This window comes from Natator depressus, chromosome 8 (genome assembly GCF_965152275.1).
Source record: "Natator depressus isolate rNatDep1 chromosome 8, rNatDep2.hap1, whole genome shotgun sequence".
Classification (NCBI taxonomy): Eukaryota; Metazoa; Chordata; order Testudines; family Cheloniidae; genus Natator; species Natator depressus.
Genome location: NC_134241.1, coordinates 91,430,319 through 91,456,641, shown reverse-complemented (window position 1 = coordinate 91,456,641; position 26,323 = coordinate 91,430,319). Strand labels below are relative to the sequence as shown.

The following is a 26,323-nucleotide window of genomic DNA, read 5'->3' as shown; positions in this document are numbered from 1 at the left end:
GGCATTTATCACTTGCTGCAACCTTACTCTTTCCTGTAGGCTGACCAGACAGCAGGTGTGAAAAATCGGGATGGGGGGGGTAATAGGACCCTAAATAAGCCAAAGCCCCAAATATCTGGACTGTCCCTATACAATCAGGACAGCTGGTCACCTTACCTTCCTGCCTCAACCCCTTTCCGTGGTTTTGTTCTCCTTTCATTGTCATGTCAGAAATCAGACCCAGTCCTGCAATTGCTGCTCCCTGGCAGAGCCCTTATGAATTCAGTGGGACTCCATGTGGATGCAACAGTCAGCTTATCTGTTATCAGTTGTTCACATAAGAACATAAGAATGGCCATACTGGGTCAGACCAAAGGTCCATGCAGCCCAGTATCCTGTCTACCAGCAGTGGCCAATGCCAGATGCCCCAGAGGGAGTGAACCTAACAGGTAATGATCAAGTGATCTCTCTCTTGCCATCCATCCCCACCCTCTGACAAACAGAGGCTAGGGATAGGATAGGGTAACCATTCGTTACCCATTCTGGCTAATAGCCATTAATGGACTTAACCTCCATGAATTTATCCAGTTCTCTTTTAAACCCTAATTATAGTCCTAGCCTTCACAACCTCCTCAGGCAAGGAGTTCCACAGGTTGACTGTGCGCTGAGTGAAGAAGAACTTCCTTTTATTTGTTTTAAACCTGCTACCCATTAATTTCATTTGGTGGCCCCTAGTTCTTATATTATGGGAACAAGTAAATAACTTTTCCTTATTCACTTTCTCCACACCACTCATGATTTTATATACCTCTATCATATCCCCCCTTAGTCTCCTCTTTTCCAAGCTGAAAAGTCCTAACCTCTTTAAGCTCTCTTCATCTGGGACCCATTCCAAACCCCTAATCATTTTAGTTGCCCTTTTCTGAACCTTTTCTAATGCCAGTATATCTTTTTTGCGATGAGGGGACCACATCTGTACGCAGTATTCAAGATGTGGGCGTACCATGGATTTATATGAGGGCAATAAGATATTCTCCATCTTAGACTCTATCCCTTTATTAATGATTCTTAACATCCTGTTTGCTTTTTTGACTGCTGCTGCACGCTGTGTGAACATCTTCAGAGAACTATCCACGATGACTCCAAGATCTTTCTCCTGATTAGTTGTAGCTAAATTAGCCCCCATCAAATTGCATGTATAGTTGGAGTTATTTTTTCCAATATGCATTACTTTACATTTATCCACATTAAATTTCATTTGCCATTTTGTTGCCCAATCACTTAGTTTTGTGAGGTTTTTTTGAAGTTCTTCACAGTCTGCTTTGGTCACTTGGGACCTTAATTTATTGTAAACCCTTTGAGACAGGAATGGTGGTTGTAATGTGAGGTATCTACAACTTTTCTGGGTGCTGTGAAATAAATAAATTAGAACATAAGAATGACCATACTGGGTCAGACCAAAGGTCCATCTAGCCCAGTATCCTGTCTTCCGACAGTGGCCAATGCCAGGTGTCCCAGAGGGAATTAACAGAACAGGTAATCATCAAGTGATACATCCCCTGTCTCCCATTCCCAGCTTCTGGCAAAATTATCTTTCTGGGCATTTCTAAAGCAGCTATCACCATCGTATGTAAAAGCGACACATAGTATTCAAAGACCATGCTCACAAGAGGACTTGCACTACCCAATATCCAACCAAGTCACATAACATATGATTTCAACAAAGATAACACCAGTCAAATGTATTGATGCCATTTGCTGACCCATAATATTTAGAGAGAACATTGATGATGATGATGTACTATAAGATGCCAGGAAACTGTGTTAAAATGCTGTGAAAATGTATCTTCGTTATTTGCAGGTGAAAAGATGGGGACAGGAAGCTGAATTCATGTCTGAATGGGCTACACTTACTTACTAAACCATCTACACATGGCTAACTCACATATGTCTAAGTAATGCTCCATCCATAAAAAGATGGTTATGCTGCACTATTTAATTCAAATCCAGTTAACCAAAGCTCCGTTGTTTCCCTCAGGGTTTGGATAGATCCTGTGCATGCGTAATAAATAAATGACAGGCAGTACTTTAGTTTTTTTCTCTTCTTCTTTTGCCAGGAATGTAGGTGGCATACATGTAAATTAGCTGTCTTTCAGTCTCTGTAGAGACTGTAGACCTACTTTATTTTTCAGTTTAATGGATCAATGTCTGGTGTCCCTGTAGGTCATCTGACTTTGCAAATGCCCGGGACTACCTCACCACCCCTATGTTTGTCGGCCTTTGGCAGTTATATGGCTCCCATTACTGTAGTAGCTGAGCTGAGATGTAGTCCAGCCAGAGACCTGGCCCATAGGGGAGAATGGAGGCATGAGACATCCCAAACTACAACTTCCATAAGGTACCGGGGCAGCTCAGGCAGACGCAGATTCATGCTGAACTGACAGTTTTCCTGCTGGACAGTTGAAAATTAGAACCTTCCCAAAGAAAACTTCGATTTTGCAGAAACTGCATTTTCCATTTTAAAAAATTGGAAGGGAAAATTCCTAACCAGCTCTAGATAGATGTCCACTCATTAAGAACATTATGGTAAAAGACATTAATTTTAAATGTTGGCATAGGCTAACTAATGGACCCTTCGCTTCTAAATAAGCATGAAAATTAGGTGGTATTTTCTGGCATTATCCATTTCTCCAGTCCACCGCATCCTATTCCCTTTTGTCCTCATCCACTGGATTTAACAATTCTTAAGCAGTCACCTTAATATACATATCTTTTCTACGTCTGGATTAATAGGGTGAAGTCTGGTGTACGTACTGTGCATTAGGTAAATGTGGGTGGGTATTGCAAAAAAGTTGAGACTATTTATTCAGATGTTTACCTAGTTGTCTGAATGCCCCTTTGGTACAAACACAGAACAAAAAAGATAATCCTTGCCCCAAAGAGCCTGCAATCTGAGTAATACTCTACCAAACATGGGCCAGGAGTAAGCCCATAGTTTAAGTGCAGTAGGATCTATGTGAATAGAAGATAGCGTTCTTTATGAAGGTCCTATGTCCTTTGACACTGTGCTTGTGCACCCTTTTATTTAACATGTAACTTTCCTGATTGTTCAGTCATTTGGGCTCTAGCCTAGCACTTAGGAGACCTGGGTTCAATTCTCAGCTCCATCACCGTCTTCCTGTGTGACCTTGCCCAAGTCATTTAGTGTCTCTCTGCCTGAGTTCCCCACTGTAAAAATAAATAAAAATGGGGATAAGAACACTTCCCTACCTCACAGTGTTGTTGTAAGGATAAATACATTAAAGAGTGTGAAGCGCTTTGAGATCTACTGATGAAAAGTGCTAGGTAAGAGATATGTATTATTATTTCAAGGAAAGATCACTACATTTTACTGGTTTCAGAGTAACAGCCGTGTTAGTCTGTATTCGTAAAAAGAAAAAAGAAAAGGAGTACTTGTGGCACCTTAGAGACTAACCAGTTTATTTGAGCATGAGCTATCGTGAGCTACAGCTCACTTCATCGGATGCATAGCATATCGTGGAAACTGCACGATATGCTATGCATCCGATGAAGTGAGCTGTAGCTCACGAAAGCTCATGCTCAAATAAACTGGTTAGTCTCTAAGGTGCCACAAGTACTCCTTTTCTTTTTTCTTTTTACATTTTACTGATTGTTTTTCAGTGAACATCATTTGGAAATTCCAGTCTACCGGGGTCCAAAGTTGAGGCAGAACAGTCCTTTGGCCAGATTCAGCTCCGAAGTCAGTGGAGTTAACACCAGATGAAATTTAGCTCTCTAAGTCTTCAGGTGTAAAGTTAATAGAGAAAGGAAACTTCTCCTTTCGGTTTTTTATGCTTGTATTTTTTTCACAGTTATGCAGCCAAATACAGTTAAACACAACATACAACTGAGTTCTGCAGGTTAAAAGCTGCTCTTAAATGAGTGAATGCGTAAGAGCTGAGTTAGCTGAGGTCCCCTGCTATGCTTTCCTTTTGTTATTTTTCAAAAGACTGGTAAGCACTAAAAAGTCTGTTTCTGTTAAATATTAGTAAGATTCCGCACTGTACATTTTGCTTACTAAAGTGGACTGAAGACGTATTGTCTGCTTCATGTATTGCGTCTGGTAAATAAGTAGTTGCTGTGGCAACTGCCTAAAAAGGTGGTGGGTCATTGGTACCACATAAATTCTTTAAACAAAACTAGATCGTAGCAAATTCCAGAGTTAGTCTTCAAGGAAGGATAAAAGAGGAGGAAAGGCTTCAAACGGCTTTTTCCTTTTGTAAACTTGCTGCTCTACAGGAGGAAAAAAACCCTGCTAAAAATGAGCTATCTTGTTCAAAATAAAAATGTGAATCAAGGCAGTGCACTGAGAAGGGCTCTGTGTGTCTTTGTGGAACAGTTGTATGAATGTTAAAGAGAAAGTTCTTTGCCTTCAAATAATTATGGGTCTGTTGTGTTAGGCTTAATTTTACAAGAGGCAGATGATTTGCACAAGTGATTACTTTAAACCAAAGACTGTATGCAGTCTTTTTGGAAAGACTCAAAGAGGACACAGTACTCTCACTGCCTACCTCTGTTTGCAGAGTTCTCATCTCCCTCTCTTCCACTCTCACAATTTGTTTCCTTTGCCTCGCTGAAAGGTTTTACCTGTTGTTGGATTAGAAATATGTGTTTGTTTAGCACTTTTACTCTTGCGGTGATACTTCTTCGCTTCCTAAGCCAGTGTGTACCTTGCTGTATTGCTCTTGTAGGAGTCAACATCATTCCTCCTTGTGGCTAGTGTCTTTATTTCAATGGCAAGCCCACACCTATTGTCTGTGCCTTACACAGTTACCACCTTTAAAAAATCAGTATTTTCAGGGGTTACCCCACACTGGTTGTGTTTGAGATACCTCCTTACACCTTGTGCTTAGAATGGGAGATAAGCATGGTGACTGGGTGGTATCTGTTGGTAAATGTTTACTTAACTGTGACCATTGTGCTCTTATTCTTTGTGTGTTTTACTTCACAGTTATGGATCCTTGCCATTCCAAATTCTATGTACATAGATGCTGAGCTGACTTTCTAACTTCTCAGTTATTGTGAGCACATGGGTCACCATTCCTTCCCACCTCCCTGCACATTGGGTGTAGAGTCAAGGCTCTGCCCATTCCACACCCACTTGCAGGTGCATGGGTGGGAGAGTAAATTCCACTTTGAGGGATAAAGTCATGGCCACAGGGAACCTGTTTCGCTTGCACCCGGACGCGCTATGTAGACAGGGCTCTGTGGGTGTAGCTCACGATGCTTCACTGATCTCTAAGGCCTAGGGGTTGAGGTGGAGGGGAAAATGCAACATTCCCTCATTACCACACTCAGTATCTCTCACCCAGCTGCTGGATGACCAGGGGGATGCTTTCTTTCTTGGCCCATCATCCTTCTTGCTGTTCTGGAGGAACATTTTCTCTCCAGCCTCTTTCATCTCATCCTTGCCTCTGCCTTCTTGCTGCTGGGTGGAAGAGAGGAATTTTTCTCTTCTCCTAACCGCTTGATGAGGAGAAGGAGACTCTCCTCTCGTGGCTGATGGAGAGGAAGGAAATTGTTGCCTCCCTTACCTCTCTCCTAGCTGGCAGGAGGAAAGGGGTCTCCATTCATCTTATTCTTGTAGCCCCAGAGCACTCTGTTCTCTTCATTCCCCAGCGTGTGTTTGGCGTGTGTTTCTGAATGGCTTCTTATTGCCCTTTCCCCCAAGAGTGGGAGACAGCGGGAGCTGCACTGCTGGATCCACTTGCTCAGCATTTTAGAGTGGGATTGCTTCTCAAGTTGGTCTTTCACTTGTTCTTCCTAGGTCATGCCACGGGCTATGCCTAAAATCAGGCTCCAGCAGAACTGGCAATGTGGGAGTGATATGAGCAGATCTCTGATGCTGTCAGGAAGTGGCTTCAGTTAGGGAAGAATTATTCTTGCTTACTCTGACTTCTAAAACCACCTGGGCATGCTGTGTGTTTAGTGCCTTTTTTCTAAAACACAAAATGACTGTATCTGAAATTCACAACAAACCCACCTCCACACACTCCACTCCAAAGGGGAACACCATAATGTAGACCCTTCTAATGAGCTTTCTGTTTCAAAGAAATCCACATGATCATTTTCTACTGCTTACATCAGGAAAGAGGATTATCTGTATCTCTAAAATTGTTCCCTAAAAGCTCATTAGTCATAGATACAGTAATTGAATAACTGGTAAGAAAAGATATTGTCTAATAGTAGCCCTGGTCTTTAGAATGGACTCTAACCACTTAATAATTACATGTTACAATACTTGACCATTCAGACTGAAAAAAATAAATCTGCTGTGGGAGTGAGTGGTGAAAGATTTTCCATCAAAATAATTTCATCCAAGGCTGGATGTACAAAATGAGCTAGTTGTGCACATTAAGGAGGTGTAGCTGATTCTGAAGCAAAAGCTGTGATTGTGGCTGCATGAACTTCCTTGAACCTCCTCCTAGCTGCAAGGTCGCTCTGGTCTTGCTCTCCGATGTCTTTATTTTTTTAATGACACTGTTCTGAAATAGAAACATCTTGCTGTCTAACCTTATTAAAAGAGGTGAACACGTGATATACTTGGAAAGTTGAGCATGATTTTTCTGAGCTTATAAGCAATAAAACATTGGCACTTGTCCTCTAGGAATTGGAGGAGACCAGCAATTCATTTCATATAAGCCACCAAGAGTGGAAATGGTCACTTTTGGTTACTAGTATCATGAGTTGAATGAGCTAGTTGGAAACCTTTAGGCGATCCATATACTTGGATTTTAAATTCACAATATGATCTGCAGACTAACTCAAGCATGAAACTTTGAAGGGGAGAGCATGGGCACCTATGTCGCTGAGTGTTTCACAGCCTGGCTGATGATTTAACACCCAGAAGCTATGTGTTTGGGGGCAGGGGAAGCCTGTTTAATCTCAAAATACATTACACATTTGATTTGTAGGTGATTTCTGATAAGGCAATTGGATACCGTGATTTAAAAAAAAAAAAAAAAAGGCAGCAGCAGCAAAGCCAGATGTCTTTCATGACTGCAATATACTAAGATTTGAAGGCCCACCACAAAGTGAACATGAGTCAATAATGCAATGCAATTGTGAAAAACACTAATCACACTGGGGTGTATTGTATGTATGACATACGAGATAATTGTCCCACTCTACCTGGCACCGGTTTCCAGTTCTGGATGCCACATTTTAGGAAACATATGGACAAATTTGAGAGAGTCCAGAGAAGTGCTACAGGGATGATGAAAGGGTTAGAAAACCTGACCTATGAGGAAAAATAAAAAAAACCAGTTTTAGTCTTGAGGAAAGAAGACTGAGGGGGGACCTTATAACAGTCTTCAAATACGTTAAGGGTTGTTATAAAGAGGATTGTGGTCAATTGTTCTCCACGTCTTTGGAATTTGTAGGACAAGAAGTAATGGTTTTAATCTGCAGCAAGGGAGATTTAGGTTGGGTATTAGGAAAAACTTTTCAACTCTATGCATAGTTAAGCTTTGGAATAGTCTTCCAAGAGAGATTGTGGAATCCCCATCATTGGAGGTCTTTAAGAACAGTTTAGACATTCACCTATTAGGAATGGTCTAGCCTGACATTTCTATGATTCTCCGCTTGTGAATTTCATCACTTTCTTTTCATCCAACAGCAAATGACTACAGCTTCTGTCATTAAGGTTATCCTCATTAACAATATTGTGTTCTTGACCATTCTTATCATAGGCTATTCATGTTCACTAATATGTACTGTGCAGCAAGTGGAGTTTACCACATCAGAATCAAGTGGAAATATAATGCATTCTCATGAAAACCCACTGTGAAAATAGAACTATCTTTTACTTTAAACAGAAATTGTGCCAACTCTGCCCCAAAGATTTGTTGAACTAAGCAAGTTTTAAAGATAAGCCCTATTGAATGAATTTGGATTTTCTGAGTTAGAGCCAAGGCATTGGCAAGGAAGTGTGTGGAAGCTCCCACTGTGACTTTGTATGCCTCATCCATCTAACCTGTGGATGAATAAAGAGGTGTGGATTCCAGGAGCTGTCAGTCCTGTCTTACTGCTTTGTATCTAGTTATACTCTAGTGCCACTCCAGGGAAAAACCTTTTATATGGAGATGGGCCTGAACCAAACCACCTGAACTCCAAAGTGTCTGGACCTGGATCCCATCTTCATAGCTTGGGCCTATCCCTACCTTTATCATAGTTGATTAGTTGTTAAAATAATCTTTCTGTTTGGGAAAAAACAATTAAAAGCTCAGATTCCCTCCAGTGGGGTGGCACAGAACGTGGCAGAAAGGCCCTGTTGCAGAATGCCCGATGGGTCGGGGAGGGTAGTTTGTGGTGGTTCAATGTACCCTCCACTGCAGAAGTGGGTGGTCCTAGCCAGGGAGGAAATGTAGGTAGAGTGGCAGGGTTTCACTGATTTAATGGTTCCCCTGAACAGCCTCTGCTGGCTCCTACAGAGGTGCTAATGCACATTAAAGGCACCACTTGTCTGATGGAACCCCTGAAGGAGAGTGGAGATGAAAACACCTCTGGGCCAAGCTAGTGCAGGAGATGCAGTTTTCACTTGTTTGCAACAGAACAAGTGAATCTGCCCCAAGATATCTAATTTCTAAAATACCTTTATTTCTGCAGCTATATAGTCAGTGACTACAAAGTAAAGTGTGAGCCTGGGTGTTTGTTTACGTACCTAGTAAAAAGATCACACCATGTTAAATGGAATTTTTATGGGTTATAATAAAAGCTGTTTTACATCGCTAAACTGGGCATTGACTAGTTATCAGTTTTTAAACTCTTATGAGCAGCATGATACAGCACAGTTGTGTGTTTAATATACATACAGTGCAATTGGTATTTGGTAAGTAAATGGAGTTTTTAATGCACTTTTTTGATGGATACTACATTAAATAGTGGTGGGAAAAGGCATGTTTGCTTTTCTGTTTATCAAACTGATGGGTGTTTGGTTTTACTTGTGTCTGCTCAGGAAACCAAGTCCTATCTCCTGGAGCTTCTGTTGGAAATGGCCTAACGCCAGAGGCTGCAAAAGACCTTGGTCTTGCTGAAGGAACTGCAGTAGCAGCATCTCTCATTGATGCACATGCTGGAGGACTAGGTATTCTTACATATTTACTGTTTTCAGAAACAGGGATATTATTGAAATTAAATATTTATGTGAAATACCCTTCTCCCAGAGCCCCGTTTTCTACAAACACAGGTAACCAAGCAGCATGCTGCCTTATGCTGAAAGACCTATTCTTATCAAGTAGCACACTTAAAAAAAACTTTATAAATTACTTACAAAAACGAGTGTGTGTAAACATCACTAAAATCAATTTGAAATTTTCAAAAGTGTCCACTAATTTTTGTTGTCTCCATTTTCAGATTCTCAATTTGAGACACAAAGGACCTAATTCTCAGGGGCTGAGAGTCTGGCACTCCCACTGAGCTTCCCATTTCTCAACACATTAGGAAAAAAACACCCCAAGTACAAAGTAAAGTGCTCAGCCAAAAATCATGGGCCTGATGCAGGAATCTCTCAGGCTTGTGCTATGCAGGAGTTCAGACTAGATGACCATAAGGCTTTCCTTCTGGCCTTAAAATCTATGAAAATAGAAATTTTTTAAAAAAATTTCGCTAATATTTCCCTAATTTAACAAAAAATATTTAAACTCAAAAGTTGTAAAATTTCTGAGGAAAAACATTTAACTACAAATAGTTCACTCAGCTCTGTGATAGTATTACTATATAGTATTCACTCAGCTCTATGTAGTATTATAATGTCCATTTCATAGACCAGTATCCTGAGGAAAAGAGACTTAAATAATTTGTTCAATGTCATTTGGATCCAGATTGGTCCCTGCAGGAAAATGGCCCCACTGACTAGCTTGCTTCAGCTACTGTACCATTGCTCACAAATAGTGAGGGGTAGCAGGCTTTACAGAGCTGTTATATCCACCACATTCCACTGCGGGTGAATGGGAAGGAATGGGGAAGAGGCCATACTGGGTCAGACCAAAGGTCCATCTAGCCCAATATCCTGTCTTCCGAGGGTGGCCAATGCCAAGTGCCCCAGAGGGAATGAACAGAACAGGTAGTCATCAAGTAGGGTGACCAGACAGCAAGTGTGAAAAATTGGGACAGGGGGTGGGGAATAATAGGAGCCTATATAAGAAAAAGACCCCAAAATCAGGACTGTCCCTATAAAACTGGGGCATCTGGTCACCTTGTCATCAAGTGATCCATCCCCTGTAGCCCATTCCCAGCTTCTGGCAAACAAACGGCTATCTCCTTCATCTGTAAATGGTGAGAAATTGAGACTAGAATTATTGTGAGTATGGTTCAAACAGTACCACCTCTGACTACCATGCAGGGAAGAGGCCCCCTTGTGCTACGCCCTGTACAGACAAATAACAAAGCAGACAGAGTCTGCCCCAGCCAGTTGACTGTTTAGGTGTCAATAGGACTCAAGGGACAGATGAAAGGAGGCAGGGGCAGGGGGAACTTGTGAGGATTAGGTATCAATGAAACTAACAGAGTTTAGGATAAAAACAGTAGCCTAAAAAACAAAGGAAGCTGGGTCTGTTAATAGATATCCTGTATAAAGTATAAATGAGGAACAAACTGTTTTGGTGCTAAAATAGTTAAAAGGTTCAAGGTTTTACGGGTACATTTTAAAAAAGCTTTTACTTTGAGACTCCATAGAGCTGTTGGATGTGCATTATCGTACTTCATTGGCTGAGTTTAGGTTGACTTAAAAATGGTTCAGCCCCATATCTCCCCATTGGTAGGGGTAATCTCCCTCTGTTTAAATAATGTAATAGAGACCTTTGTACATTTCCTTTATACTAGCCAAGTGTAGGACGTAGCACTAAAACTGCTTGCTATATTAGGATTATGGGTGTAATTGATTTTAAAAAAGCAGACAAAAGGTTAAAATTAGAATGGTTTGAAAACTGGAATTTCCATCCTGTGGGAAATTCCAAGATTTCAATGTTGGGTTTTTTCAGAAGTCAGGACGAAGAGTTTAAAATCTTGACTTTTTTTGAAAAACAAAAAATATTTTGTTTTAATGTCATCAAAATTAATGTTTTGATCAGGTTGAAATATTGTTTCAATGCTAATTTTTATTGTATTTTTAGTTTATAATATGTTGAAACAAAACCATTTGACCTAATCAAAACAAATCTATATTTTCCTGTTGAAAATTTTGATGAAATCAAGATGTTCTCTCAAAAAAATTAAATTTAGTTGAATCAGCATTTTCCAACAGACAAGTATTCTGTCAGAAAAATTTTGACCAGTTCTAGTTGGAATAAAGTTAGCCAAAAAAGCACCAGTTTTCACTATTGCCGCATTGTGGTACTTTCTACAATTGCTTATTTTTCCACTGATTGTGGGTAACAACTTTTGAACGTTTGATGGGCTACGTTTTTAACGTTTGATTTTTATCTGTCTCTGATGGGATCTGCTTTTGATGGGATCAGGTACTTTTCTGTCTTTTCCCCCCCTCTTAAAGTAAATCTAAATAGATCTCATATTTTGTTTTTAACGTTTGATTTTTATCTGTCTCTGATGGGATCTGCTTTTGATGGGATCAGGTACTTTTCTGTCTTTTCCCCCCCTCTTAAAGTAAATCTAAATAGATCTCCTATTTTGTTTTGATGTTCCACACAAGGTGCCAGAGGGAATGTGTGCAACAGAGGAGGTGTCAAGAGACACCAACAAACAAAAAATATAACTGCATGAGTTACAAAAGAGCAGAGAATAAGATGGATATGGGAGGAAGCAAATGAACCAAATAAAATAAAACCAGTAAGGTTGGGTGATGGCAAGTGCCTTATAAATAGCATAGATAGATAAGGGAAATTAAAATCAAAACCAGGCCATTAAGATAGTAAATGAGGACAAAGGATCTCCTCCTACGGTGGATATGCTACAGACTTTATCGACAAGTAAGGTGTGTGTTACCTACATTGCCAAATAACAGTTGGTGCAATAGCATCCACAGTTTGTACCCACAAAAATGGAATCTAGCTATTAAAAATCTAATCTGGTGTCAGTCATTCGTTACCCATATAATCGACTTCCAGTTGAGCACTCCTGAACTTTGAGAGTACATGAAATCTAGATTCAGTCTGAAGGCTTTTGGTTTTCACTGGTCTTTAGCTTTGAGTTTGAAAACAAACTTAAAAACCTAGCCCAGATTTGCCAGAAGGCTTATAAACCTTTATAGCAAATCTGGAATGATTGCTGTTTACACATCAGAGGTGTCTAAATCTCTTCAGTTTTGCATGGTTTTGATGTGAAACCCATCAGAAAGAAAAGGGAATAGGTTGGCATACTCCCTTGCGAAATGAAACCACCGAGCTTCACAAAGCTCCACTCAGCTCTTGCAAGGAAAGTTCAGGATGCTTAATTCTGAGCTTGCAGTTTAGTAAAAGTATTGTTGGAAATTATTTTCAGACATCTTTAAAAATGAAATGCATTTGAAATTTTGAAGCCCACATACTTTTTTGTACTGATTTGGGGGAAGGCGTATTTTATTTTGCTTTTGAAAGTTTTCCATATCACCTTTAATAAATGTCATCCATATGCCATTTACTGTGTACTACCTACCTGTCCAACAATAGGTCAGAGTCGTCCCTCACGCAGACTTCAGCAGAACTACTCAAGGGATGAATTTGCCCACTATGCTTTATTTATCATTTTCCTTCCAGCTGCTTTTTATCACTAATAGTTTTTAGACTTAGAGCTCCAGCATCATCTGGTTGTTGAAAAAGATTTGTGACCTTTGGAATTAGGAAAAAGGAAGACAGCAACGTCTGACATTAGTGCAAAAATTGTTCTCTGAGAACCGTATGGCACAAGATTTCAAGTTTCTGTGCTTCCCTATGTGCATAGAGTTTATAGTGGGAGCTTCAAGCATGTAGGGAAACCAAAGGATCTCTGTGTCTTGCTCCACCTTGTCATTCTGAAAGGACAGTTTTGCTCTTCAAACTTTGAATTTACCAGCGTTTACAAAAATGCCTCTGTGATGCAGAGTTTTCATACTTCCTATGTCCAACTGCCAGTAAAACAATTGAGTCTGGTGGACTATGTCAAGGGAGGCATGAGCATGCCCAATGCTTCCTTGATGTCCCAGTGGGTTAACTGCTGAGGAAAAACTGAACTGTGCAGCCCAAATAGCATTGTTCTTGGCCGACAGCTACAATTTGGTGCTTTTTCATAGAGTTGAATGGAGGCCCATCTGTCTGGAGATACTGCCATCCGCTTTGTGAAGTGGGTGAGTGGTGGAGCTTGGAGAAAGAGCCTCTCAGTGACTCCTGCCTGTCAGGAGACTGGTCATAGGCAGTCATGCCTAGTAGTTGGAGTAGGCATCAGGTCTAGTGGTCAAAGCAGGAGGTCAGAGCCAAGATTCGAAACAGTCAGATCCAGAAATTGGAGCCAAGAGTCAGAACCAGATTACCTGGAAAATGGAAAGGCAGGAGCAGGGCTGGTTACAAGTAGGGGCAGGATTGGAACAGGACTAGAATAATGCAGGGTGTGGGGCACGATCTAAACTGGAATGAGGCTGGGTACAGGGCAGGGTCAAGGCTGGAGCAGGGCTTGGAGTGAGGCAAGCACAGGGAGGCAGAGCGTCCACAGCTGTGTGCATTGAGTAGCCACCAAGCCTGTGCAGCTGCCTGGCTTAAGAGCAAGCTTCCTCTCTGTCTTATCCAATCAGGTGGTTCTGCTGTGGCCCAGCTACTCTCATTGGCTGCCTGGTGGCTAGGCAGGTGCAGCTGGAGGCCCTCATTCCTGACACTACCCTAGAGAAACTGGTTTTCCTTTCTTGTTTTTACTAAAACAAAGCCACCTGGTCCTGATTCTTTTCTCTATTTCCCTGCTTGAGCTACTGCAGCCCTAGGGATGGACTAATTCCTGCAGTCTGTGCAGCCCCAGTGGGAGGTAGATGCAGGGACCAGGATGAAAACAGGGATGATGGGTGTGGGAGAGGAGCTATTGTAAGCTCCCCCATGATTAGCTCCACGCCTGCGAACTGGGTACTTAATCTGGGATCCTTGTAACCCAGGAAAAATGTTCTTTCAAACTGTTTTACATTAATTTGTACTAGAGAACTTTTAGTTCGCACACAGGCCAGTTAGTATGCAACATGTCGGTGCCCTTTAGAAATCACAGCCCTGCATTGCTGGTCTGTGTAGACAAGCCCTTATAGGCTGTGATCAAGTGATCCCTTAACTTTCTCTTTGTTAAGCTTTTTAAAAAGATTGAATTCCTTGAGTCTATCTCTATTAAGCATGTTTTCCAATCTTGTGGCTGTTCTCTGAACCCTCTCCAATTTAACAACATCCTTCATGAACTGCGAATACCAGAACTGGACACAGTATTCCAGCAGCTCTTACATCAGTGCCAAATAGAGAGGTAAAGTAACCTGTCTATTCCTACTTCAGGTTCCCCTGTTTATGCATCCAAGGCTCTCATTAGTCCTTTTGGCCACAGCATCACACTGGGAGCTCATGTTCAACTGATTATCTGCCATGACCCCTGAATCCCTTTCAGAGTCACTGGTTCCCAGGATAGAGTCCCCCATCTTGTAAGTATGGCCTGTATTCTTTGTTCCTAGATGTGGACATTTACTTTTAGCTTTTTTAGCTGTATTAAAACAAATCTTGTTTGCTTGTGCCCAGCTGGCCAAGCGATCAAGATCACTCTGAATCAGTGACTTGTCCTTTTCATTATTTACCACTCCCCCAATGTTTTTGTCATCTGCAAAATGTATCAGTGATGACTACGTTTTCTTCCACATCATCGATAAAAATGTTAAAGTAGCATAGGGCCAAGAACCAATCCATTTGGGACCCCTCTAGAAACACACCCACTCAATGATGATTCTCTGTTTTGAGTTACATTTTGAGACCAATCAGGTAGCCAGTGGTTAATCCCTTTAATTTTAATCAGTTATGATCAGCTTGGAGCTGGATAGTCGGGTGGGGAAATTTCCTGTTACCTGAATTTCCTTTTTTGAGCCCTTCAAAAGCATAATGGTATGTTTCCCCGGTCTCGGGTGATGGGGAGTCAAAACTGATCTCTTGTCCTGGCTGGGACACAGGACTGACACTTTCCCAGAATGATAGCTTCCAAAGCTCTACAATACTAAATTTCCTGTTAACCATCATGCTGTAAATTAATATCAGTTTGAAGGCATCATTTTGTGGAGGACTCTCCTGCCAAGCATTGCATCTGCAGGTCACACAGGATATGTCTGAGGTGTTCATGGAGACCTGTTCTCAGAGGTGTTCATTATCACCTCTGAAAATTAAGCCTCTTTGACGTAGGGCCAGAAGGATGGTTAGGCACTAGCTTAGGAGTTGGGAAATGCAGGTTCAGCTCCCTGCTCCACCATAAACTTCCTGTGCAATCATGGGCATATCATGTAACCTCTCTCTGCCTCTGTTCCCCATCTGTAAAATGGGGATATTAATAACTCACAGGGGTATTGCAAGGATAAACACATTAAAGATTGTGAAACCCTTTGGGAACTACTGAGAAGTGCTATGTAAGAGCCAGATATTGTTATTTACAAAAGTATTTAGACACCTAAAGATGCAGATAGGCACATAATAGGATGAGTACCTAAGAGAATGCCTAGCTCCCATTGTCTTTCAATGAGAGAGAGGTGCCTAATCTGTACAGGCAATTTTGTATATTCCTGTAGGTGTCTATCTGCATCTTTAGTGTGTAGAACACCTTTGTAAATCTGGCCCTTAAGATCTTGGTATGAATTTAAATTGTTCGGTTTTTTTAATTAGGCACCCCGGTTTCAGGATTCCAACCACAGCTAACTTCAAGGTTTGAAAGTCTCTCTCACACATGTACAATGTGTTTGTTTTAATGTGTTTTATTATTAATCCAGCAAGATTCTGTTTTCAAAGTCAGCCTGTTTCTGTATTAAAGCATGGAGATATCCCTGTGTGTGGGTTTATTGCAGAGATGCGGAGATGGCAGGCCAAATGGTGGGAGCACTAGAAATCTTTTCAGCTGTTTTCTTCTTTCCTTGTTAAACTTGGCATGCTGTTAACCCTTGGTTATTCTTTTGTGTCATTCAGTAAACAAATTCTGAAGGTAGATCCGATCCTAGCTGTCCCACTGGTGTCAGAAATGCTGAGAATTCTTGTAAATCAGTGAACTACAGTAGATTGAACCATAGAAGAGAATTTGTTGTTATTTATTTGTACTAGCATAGCATCTAGAGATCTAACGGAGATTGGGGCTCCATCATGCCAGGCGCTGTGAAGACCCATAGAGAGAAAGTCTTCCAAAGAACTTGCATTCTAACTACATACAAACACACAAAGTGTTGGTTGGGGAAACAGAGGCACAGAGAGGTGAAGCATCTTGTCCAAGATCATACAGCAAATCAGTGGCAGAGCCAGGAACAGAATCTAGGTGTCCTAAACCTAATCCTAGTCTGGTGCCCCATGCACTGAACCACACTGCCTCTCTAGTTTGTGGACTTCTCTCATTTCCTGATAGTTTATTAAACACATTGGTCAAAACTAAAAAGTACCAAATTAATATTTAGTAAACATAAGGTACTATTTTAGCATTTCTTATGATTTTCAATTTGTTGTTTCTCCTAGATTATCCATATACTGTACATATTATTATAGTTTGTATTGAACATATTTAATCATTTAATCAGAGCGTTTGTACTCTGGCTAGGAAACCAATTGGTCTCACTGTGTGGGTGGGTGGGTGTTTTAAAACAAGTCAGGGAAAATCAGCATATTTTTCAGTAGAAGGACTTAATGTACTCATGTTGTAGAATATACATGATAATGTATAATCTCACATTGAATCACATTGCTAAGAACTATCTTATAAACAAATGCATATTGAACTGTGAGAAATATTTCCACAACTTATTTTTGTGGAGGTAGATGAATATTTGGTACACAAATTTCAACACTTCAAAACACACCAACAGACCTGATTTTCATGGAAACACACATGCTTCTACCCTTGCAGTTTTCATATACAATGCTACAAAACAAATAAGAGTCAGATTTTCAGAAAGTGGATGGCATTTTTGCAAGCTCAAGTTGTCAGTGCAATAAATGTAGGTGATTTTTCTGTCCCCACAATCGTTAGCACCTATAGTTTAAGCCACTTAAATGTCTAAAGGTTGTGGAAATCAGTGTCTTAGTGGCTAAGTGAGATGTATTAAGGGAGCCACAAAACCGTGTGCAGAATGGTTACTTGCCCTTGCAATTTTGTGCTTTTGAAAATGGAGGCCCATGTTAGGGTGGATCAAAAATTTCACCCTAAATATAAGCAAAATTGTGCCAGCAAAATTAGAGACCACTTTTCAAAGTCAGGCCTGTAATCTCATTTTTTTTTTACATTCCATTTGCTTAGGTTTATTAAAATGTATACCATTCACTAAATAAATATAGATTTGTGTAACTAAATATCCTTTCTTTTAGGACATAAAATATACACTTTGATCTTATGCTGTAAACATGTATCACGGAAGGCCTTTGTAAGGCTTAAATCATGAACATTTAGCCAGTGACTTTCTCCTTCTCTTCATCATCTCTTCATACTTCATATTGTATATGTTAAACTAATGCATTTATTTAAACATAGAGAATAATTTGCTGCACACAACCTCTTTATAGTTTGAAGTTTGAATCTTAACAAAATGGCACTAAAGGCCCAGCCTTTCCAGTATTAAGTGATCCTTTGAAATCAACAAGATATTGATTATGTGTGGGGGAAAATTATACTGAAAGCTGGCCTGATGACATAGTGCTAATTCATATAAAGAGGAATGAACAGCTCTTGTTATAGACACTGCCAGCCACATGGCATATCAGCGAATAGATGTGGATGGGAAATAACTTTTCATATCTTAAAATTTTCGGTTCAGACACCATTTTCCACAATGCCTCCATATTCCCATAAAGGAACTCTACCTGTCACAGATTCCCTGCTATGGCTTTGCACATTCAGCAGGAACAGGGAAATTTAGTGGGTGACATTTGACTGCTTATGCTCGAGAACCAGTCACATGGATCTCTCTGTATGTTTTCCCTGGTTGGTGCTGTACAGGCAGCACTGTTACAAAGGCGATGTCTTGGAAAAGGGGTGTGTCTCTATGGTAGAGGGAGCCTGATGCATGGCGGTAGCAAGGAGAGTCACTGCAACAAATTGAGTGCAAATCTAGAAGAGCTGAAAGGAGGTTGTAGGAGGAGAGAATCTTGTGAGATGTAAATCTGATCTGGAATGGGTTGCCAAAAATGGGGCTGGTAGAGAAGAAGATGAAATAAGAAAGATTTGGATTGAAGAGAGAGAGAGTGCAGAGGGGAGAACAGGGAAGAGAGGGAGAGCATAAGAGTGCACTTGAGAAGAGGGTAACCAGAGTAGAGGGTGATCTCTCCTTTTTCCATGGTGGAGTGAGAACTCCTGCCTCCCTTCCACCCCTTCTTTCCATCTTCTTTAATCATAAAGTTCAGGAAATAAAAGCCTAAGGAAAAATGGTGGTGGAAGGAGAGGAGAGGAAATAAGAAAACAAGGGGGAAATTGAAGGTTTCCACTGAAAATAAATTCTAATGAAAATGAGGGAAAAAAGGATGGTGTCAGATTAAAATACGCAGCCGTTATTTTAAAAGTAGAAAAATACTGAAGAAAAATATACAGAGGAAAGAAAATGCAGGGAAAAGAGAGAAAACATCTGCGACATGGTAAATTTAAACCAAGAAATACTGAGAATAGTTAACTGCTCTAGTTAATGAAAAGTTGCCATGTATTAAAAATGTGATGTCACATGTTTGAGGCATTTCCCCCCTGTTTTTGTCATTCACTGACTTGTTGAGAGGTACAGAGTGTATAGAGGCTATGCCCTAGAACATCTGCATGCTCTAGATCAGCGGTTCTCAAACTGGGAATTGGGACCCCTCAGGGGGTCGCGAGCTGCCAGCCTCTATCCCAAACCTTGCTTTGCCTCCAGCATTTAAGATGGTGTTAAATATATTTTAAAGAGTTTTTAATTCATAAGGGGGGGGTCATACTCAGAGGCTTGCTATGTGAAAAGGGTCACCAGTACAAAAGTTTGAGAACCACTGCTTTAGATTAACCGGTTGTACATTAATTTCCATTGGATGTCATAATTGTTCCACTGAAATACATTCTTACTGAGTGTATCAAAAATAGTCCACAAAGATAGAATGGTAAAAACAGCCCTTTCTCAGCATGCAGACTGAACCCTGGTGACATGGTGGACATTTAGTTTTCGTAGCTAGTAAATTTTGACACACCATCCATTTCTGCATTTGGCTAGGTATAAAATATTTTTGGATGTTTGGAGCCCTGGAATCTATGACAGCTTTGAAGTCTGAGAGTGGGGTAGGAAGGAGATGAAGAGTTATTTGATATTTACTGCTACAGAGGTCTTGAGTAGCTTCCAAGCTAGTGCATCTGAAATCTGTTACTAAAAAGCTGAAAACTGGAAGCTGAATAGATATATGCCCTTCATTCGACCTAGTCTATTAATTTTAAAGTGCCTAGAGTTAAAACTGAGTATGGGAGGTCTGGCTCTTGAGGCTGTGACCTCAAAAAGCTGGAATAAACTACCTGCTCCATTAAAACAGGCTCCAGCATTGCAGATCTCTCATTGTACAATATCTTAAATACTTTGTTACTGTGGAAAAAGAACTGAAATTATGACTGCTAAGTGTTTCCTGCCATTTGATACTAAGTGTCATATTGTTTTGTATGGTACTAAAGTTTGCAGTTTTAAGTCTGTCCTTTGGGGACCTTCACAAAAGAAATTGTGTCTCCCATGAGGCCGTCCTAGTATACTACAGATTCTGACTAAAATAAACATAAAAACTATTGGTAACAGCACTTAAATTGTCCTAAGAACTGAATTAAATGGCTTGATCTTCATTATAATTCTGTGTTATAATTAGGGTTGCCAGTTTTGGTTGGATGTATTCCTGGAGATTTCATTACATGACGTAATACTTAATTAAAGATTAATCTTTAATTCCTGGAGACTCCAGTTAATGTTAATATAGTTAATGTTTTTATTCATTATAATTATAATATGCTATAATTAATGTTATCTCACTTCAGTCAATCACAAGTAGGACTTTTCAAGACCTCACTGAAAGTAAATTTGGCATAAACACTAACAGTAATGTTCTGGCCCCACTGAAATCGATGGGAAAATTCCTTCTGACGTCAATAGGGCCAAGATTTCTGCTGAAGTGATACACGTTTTCTTAATGTTTAACAGTTATTGAACCATGAGACTTAGTAACATGATGGGAGACATACAAATAAATTTCTACCTGTTGCACTGACAAGTCACACCTGACTAGATTTGTATGCTGTAGTGGATGGATAGTCTTTTGAATGCCCTCTAATAGTTCTAACTATAGTACTTCTTACTTCAGGAAACTACCTGTTAGACTAAACTACACAAAATCCTTAACGTGTAGTGTGGCATGTCACTGTCTGGGCCGGTAAATAATAAAGCATGATAGGTAGCACCAACACTTTGAGGATTCTGTTTATCCGTACGAATAAATGAATCCCATATGTGTACAGAATACCACAGACATAATCTCGGCCTCATCTGCCACGTGTATATTTCTTGGTTCAAATGGGATTCTGCATTTACACTATATGTACACAGGGATCTAGGGTCAGGTTTTTAAAGGTATTTAGGTGCCTGAAGATGCAGATTGGTACCGAGTAGGATTTTCAAATGTGCCTAGGCTCTGATCAGTGCTATTGGGAGGTACACACCGAAACACGCTGCATGGCGGTCGGACAGTAGATGCCATAGTTGTGGGACAAAGCAAGAAAACACTAAGGCACTTGGCTGTGATTCAGGAGATTAGGGTTAAATTCCCAGCTTTTCCACAAACTTCCTGTATGACCATAGTCTCTTTGCATTTCAGTTCTTCATCTGTAAAACAGGGATGATGCTGATATTTTTCTTTTGTTTTTTCATCTTTTCTCTATTTAGGCTATTGAAACAGTAAACTCTTCAGTACAGGGGCTGTCTTTTTCTACACATTTATATGATGCCTGGTACAATGGGGCCATGATTATTGTTGAGGCCTCCTGGCTCTGCTGGAATATAAATAAAATAATAATAATGGGTATAGAGGAGAGTAATTGATCTGTGTAATGCCCCATGCATTTGGAACATCCTTATCTTGTCAATAAAACGGTATCCACAGTCACCAGACTGGAATAGCCCTTTCTAATTGTGAAACTGGTCTGACCTATATGCAGTGTGGGATCCTATGCAAACATTCAAATACTAAAAAACTCTATTTTATGGAAGGTTGGGTTGTTTTTTAAGATAAGATTTTTTTTTAATAGGAGTGATTGGAGCAGATGTGAAAGGACATAACCTGCCCTGTGAAAATCAGCCAGTTACATCCCGGCTTGCTGTGATCTGTGGAACATCTTCCTGTCACATGGGGGTAGGTTGTCTACACAGTCACCGTTCTAGTTTTGTATAGTAGCTAATGTCTCTGAAAAGAAATTACACTTTATTTTCCCGTCACACACACATACCCCTTTTTTGTTATGCTGGTGTGGTTTTTATCTTTACTTTCAGATTTTAATTACATATTATGCATTTGCTAGCAACCAGGAGCTTTCATAGTAGTGGAAATCAATACTGGGGAAAAAACCCTGACATGAAGTGCAAAAGCAAAGTCTAACACAATGCTGCAGAAGCTTAAAGAGAGCAGCGTGAAATCGGAGCTGAAGACTCTGAATTTGAGTTATCCATAACAAGCATGTCACTAATGTGTTCCGAAGTAGCGTCTTCAGAGAAGTGGTGTGTGTTCTCCAGCAGCCCTTCTCCCCCACCTCCTCACTCAATCAATATAAATCCATCTCCTTCTGAGAGCTGCAGTGATCTATATAGAATTATGATATGTATGATGACTTCCAAAAAACCCCGATAAGCAATTTTTGCTTTGTTAATTTTTCCCAGCGAATTAACGAAAAAGCTTTTCCTTAGGTTGCAATTAAAATTTAGTGTCTGCTTTGGAAATTTATACCTAATTAAAATGTATGAGTCTGAAAGCTATTCCATTTAGATAAGTACCTTTTTCGGCCATATTTTTTATTTAAAACTCATTATGTTCTTAAATTTAGACTGATTATAACTTGGGGTGGGGGTGGTTAGACGTTTTGCTGTCAAGGAAAGGCATTTCATATTGTGAAAAGAGGGAGCTACTGTTAAATAATGTCTTTACTACACTTAATAGAGGTGCCTGTATCTTGTCCTTATACTGTGTATTCATGGAATAGGCCACGATAGCAGCATGTTAATAAGGCAGTGACCTTGTTAGTTATGCCCCAGTTCAGCAAAGGACTTAAGTATGTGCTTAATTTTAAGCATGCCAGTAATCTTGTCCCTATTAAGCCAAGGCATTTAGCAAATACTTGAAGTCAATGGGATTTAATTATGTACTTAAGCACGTTTAAATTCCGTGTTAAATCAGGATTTTAGGGCTAAAATCCCACCATCCTTAACCCTGGTCTACACCTAGAAAGCTATACTGGGATGACTGTGTTGGTTAAGGGTGTGGGGTTTTTTTTTTACTGATATAGTTATATAGGTATAAGCCTTGGGAGATGCAGTTATGCTGATATGCAGGTGCCAAAATAAAGCTTATTTTGCTTCGCAAACTTGTTTACTGGTATAACTGCATCCACACTGGGGGTGGAATCAGGGGAGCGAGTTTGCCATTTTAACCATAGCAGTATAGTTAAATGGCAGAATTTTCTAGTATAGACAAGCCCCAATTGATATTGATAGTGGCTTGAGACCCAACGTGGGGATAGGCATTTTCTGTGGTTCTTGGAGAAACTTAAGCTGGTTTTCATTTAAATGTAAGAACTCAGCATTTACTGAGTATTTATTTCCCCCCTTCTCCCAGGTGTTTGTTTTGGTTTTAGGGTTTTGATGTGGGTTTTTTTTGTTTGTTTGATTTTTTTTTTCAACATTAAAGGCACCACAATTTCCAATCAACAGACAACAAGCAAATTCTAAGCTGTTCTGGATCAAATCTATGGAAGGCCTTTGGTTTAAGTGTCCTTTATCTCTATCTGCTTATACGGTACCAAGTGAATATAGAGCACATGGGGCAATTGTGTGTATTTTTAATGAAACGTATATTCAGCTGCAGTTGGTTGAAATGAGCTGTACCTTTTTTTAATTAGGGCTATGATATGGAAGTTTATTATACTCATGTTTTGTTAGAAATATGTTTTTTTTTCTCTCTCTCTCTCTTTGTACCGAGGGACCCGCAGGGCAATAGAGATTAATCATCAGGTTTAATTTAATGCAGTGGGAGAGAGACCTGTGTGGTCAGGCTGGCATTATAGAGTGGCTTTGATCTGCCTCAGGTGCATGGAGCCCAAGTGAGCCAGCAACAATAATACCTTTGTGAGATGATCAGAGGAGAGAGAGAGAAAATGGTCTGTGTGGAAACTCAGCACCGTCCTTTGTTGTGGTTCTGGCGAACGAAAGAGCCAACGGTCAGGAAGAATTCAGAAAACAGAAAGCAGGGTTAAAGTGTGGCAGTTGGGCAGTGGATTCCTTTCAGGGCTCTTACAGGAAACTGTTCAAAATCATCTGCTGGATTATTATTTTTTCTTTTGGCACTGGTATGAGTGCTTTTGGTGGTATATGTGTATGGATATAGTATTGCCATTATCTAGGCTGAATGTTCCATGAATCAGAGAATTAGATATTGCTTGCGAAGGGCATTTACTTTAAACTTACCGAGAAGCTCCATGACCCTGTTTTCATTACCTCAAGGAATCAAAAGAATTTGAACAAAAGACTTTGCTAATCATCCCTTTGATATTTTAAAAGTTACAAATGTTGAACATAATTTTTCTGATGGATATAATAGTTTCATTCGTGGTAAAATACCCCCCCCCCTTTTTTTTTTCTTCAAATGAGGTTATATTTTTGGAATTAACTACTGCCTTTCTTGGGCATTCAGACTTCCAGGCCACTTTGTAAGACTGTTTCCACTGAGAGACTTGGATGGGTCAAGCAATGGGCCAAAGAGAGTTTCATAACTAATTAGTGGATTGGTTCAAATCCAGTTCTAGGTTAGTAGTCACCAAAAGTCACTATCATTTAAAGTCTGGTCCGTGGCCTTTGTAAAAGAAGTAGTGGGCCAGTCTGGACAATTATTCACATCACACAACCCTCAGCTGCCTACTCTGAAAGTAAATCTAAGCAGAAGCCCATTCTCAGTTGGTATGGCAAATGAGTTATCCTTTTATCTTCAGAGGTGGTTTCTTCGTGTCAGCGTTGCCACTCATTGCCAGGTGTCATGGTTACAGGATTAGCTGTACTTTTCATCTGTCTCTGTGGCTACCAGTAAGGTGTTCAACTCAGAATTGCTAGGTAGAGACACTTCCATGTTGCCACCCAGCGGCAGCTATAACCACCATGCATCTCACTACCCATGACTCGCTGTGGACATAGACCACAGAAAGTCCTGCCCCAAAAGGTCTGATAGGCAGCAGCCTCATGGCTCCTGATTGGCTCCCCACCCCTTTCAAGTGACAGAGTGCCTGCACTTCTCTCAGGGTGGATTCCCACAATTCACCCACTTTCAGACCAGGTCCCCAGGCTACAGCTCCCCTGTTCTCCAGTCATGTTTTCCTAGCAGGCCTGACAGGTTTTGACACCCACAAGAGACTTCCCTTCAGCAACTGCAGCGTCTCAGGACAGCTTCTTCAAATCAAAGTACTATTTATTTATATGTAGGAACATAGCAATCAGAAAGAAAAGGTTTAAAACAACAAAAGGCTACACGTACGTGGGAATGGAGTATTGTTGGCTTCCCTCCAGACACTGCCTCTTCCCCTTTGTCATCTGGGGCTCAGCTTTTGAACAGTTCCAAAAGTCCTTTGTTGCAGTCATTCCCCCTGAAGCCCCAATATTGTCAGGGGTAGACTTGGTAGGGATTGACACCTGTATTGTCCCCCTAAGTTCTGGTTACTGGGGTTATCTAAAGCCATTGCCTGCCTTCCTGTAGACATGTAAAACCAGGACCAAATTAACTCTTTGATCCTTGGTGGCCATCAGTGCAATGGTAGACAAATAAACAGAGGTACACATAGTCATAAAAATAAATAAATATATTTCCCATGTTTTTCACAGCAGGGCTGTGAGAGGAGGCTTGAACAGCTGCTGCCTCTGTCCAGTGGATGAGAGTCATGCAGTCTCCAGAGCTGTCCAGCTATCATTTTTCATGAGCCCCAAATTCATTTAAATAAAACATAAATAAGTAAACAACCTTCTCCTTGAAGTAAAATGTTTCTGAGATGGTAAGTTGTTTGGGATAGAGAGGCACACACCTTCATGTCTGTTTCTCCAGTGCCAACACAATGGGACCCCAGTCCTGGCTGGGGCATCTGTCACCACTGCTATATAAATAATAATGGCACTTTCCCCTGTAAATTATATTGAAAATAGGTATCTCATTACTGACATAGAACTGGTTGTGCTATGTACAGTCAGACAAATGTATTCAAAAGCTGTTCAGAGAAAAGATGCTACAAACTTGAAATCTTCAGAACTATTCACTGCCATTTTTAACAGTGTTCGCATGTGGCCAGAAGTCCCATGAATACAGAATATACGCCATGTATTCATACTAAATGAAGGTCTTGAGATGTTTACATAAAACAGCCCTGCTCATAAAATATGTATAGGCGATTTGTGCCTTTTGTTTCGTGCTAAGTTTGGCCAGAGAGCAGTGTTCTGCCTTCCCTACTTCCCAAAACAGCCATTCCACTATGCACATCTTTGTGGATTCACAGCCAAAGAGAGTTTCCAGAGACATTTTTAGTGGGAGGCATTTTCTGGCCTCTAATTCATCTTAATGTGGGCTGGGGGAGATCTGAATTTTCTGGCAGGTTGAATCCCAAATACACAAGATATGGTGTCCCTTCCTATTCAGGTTTTCTTTAATTTCCCTACCTTAGGTGACTTGACCCCCATGATGTTTTTGTCACTTCCTGTCCAACTTGTGTTGGCTTCTCTGGAGACAATGCTTCTGATTTGTGGCAGTCAAGAAGTTTCCTTTCTGGATCAGATTGATTTTTCTCTCTTTTTGCCCCTCTGTTACTCCTATGTCAGTTTTGACTCCACCGGCTTGGACAAGTAAATGTGAGTAAATGGAGCGCACACATGGGGGTAGTTAGGTACTGAGTCACCTGACTTGTGCACACCGAAAGAACC

General features: G+C 40.4%; 1 protein-coding gene across 1 annotated transcript in view; it reads left to right on the top strand.

Moving 5' to 3' along the window:
* Nucleotides 1-26,323, top strand: part of FGGY (FGGY carbohydrate kinase domain containing) — a 197,495-nt gene that overhangs the window by 90,005 nt on the left and 81,167 nt on the right. The window contains exons 7-8 of the mRNA XM_074961645.1: nucleotides 8,996-9,124; nucleotides 21,415-21,518. Coding sequence (XP_074817746.1) covers nucleotides 8,996-9,124; nucleotides 21,415-21,518 — 233 coding nt within the window. The remainder of the gene's footprint in view (nucleotides 1-8,995; nucleotides 9,125-21,414; nucleotides 21,519-26,323) is intronic.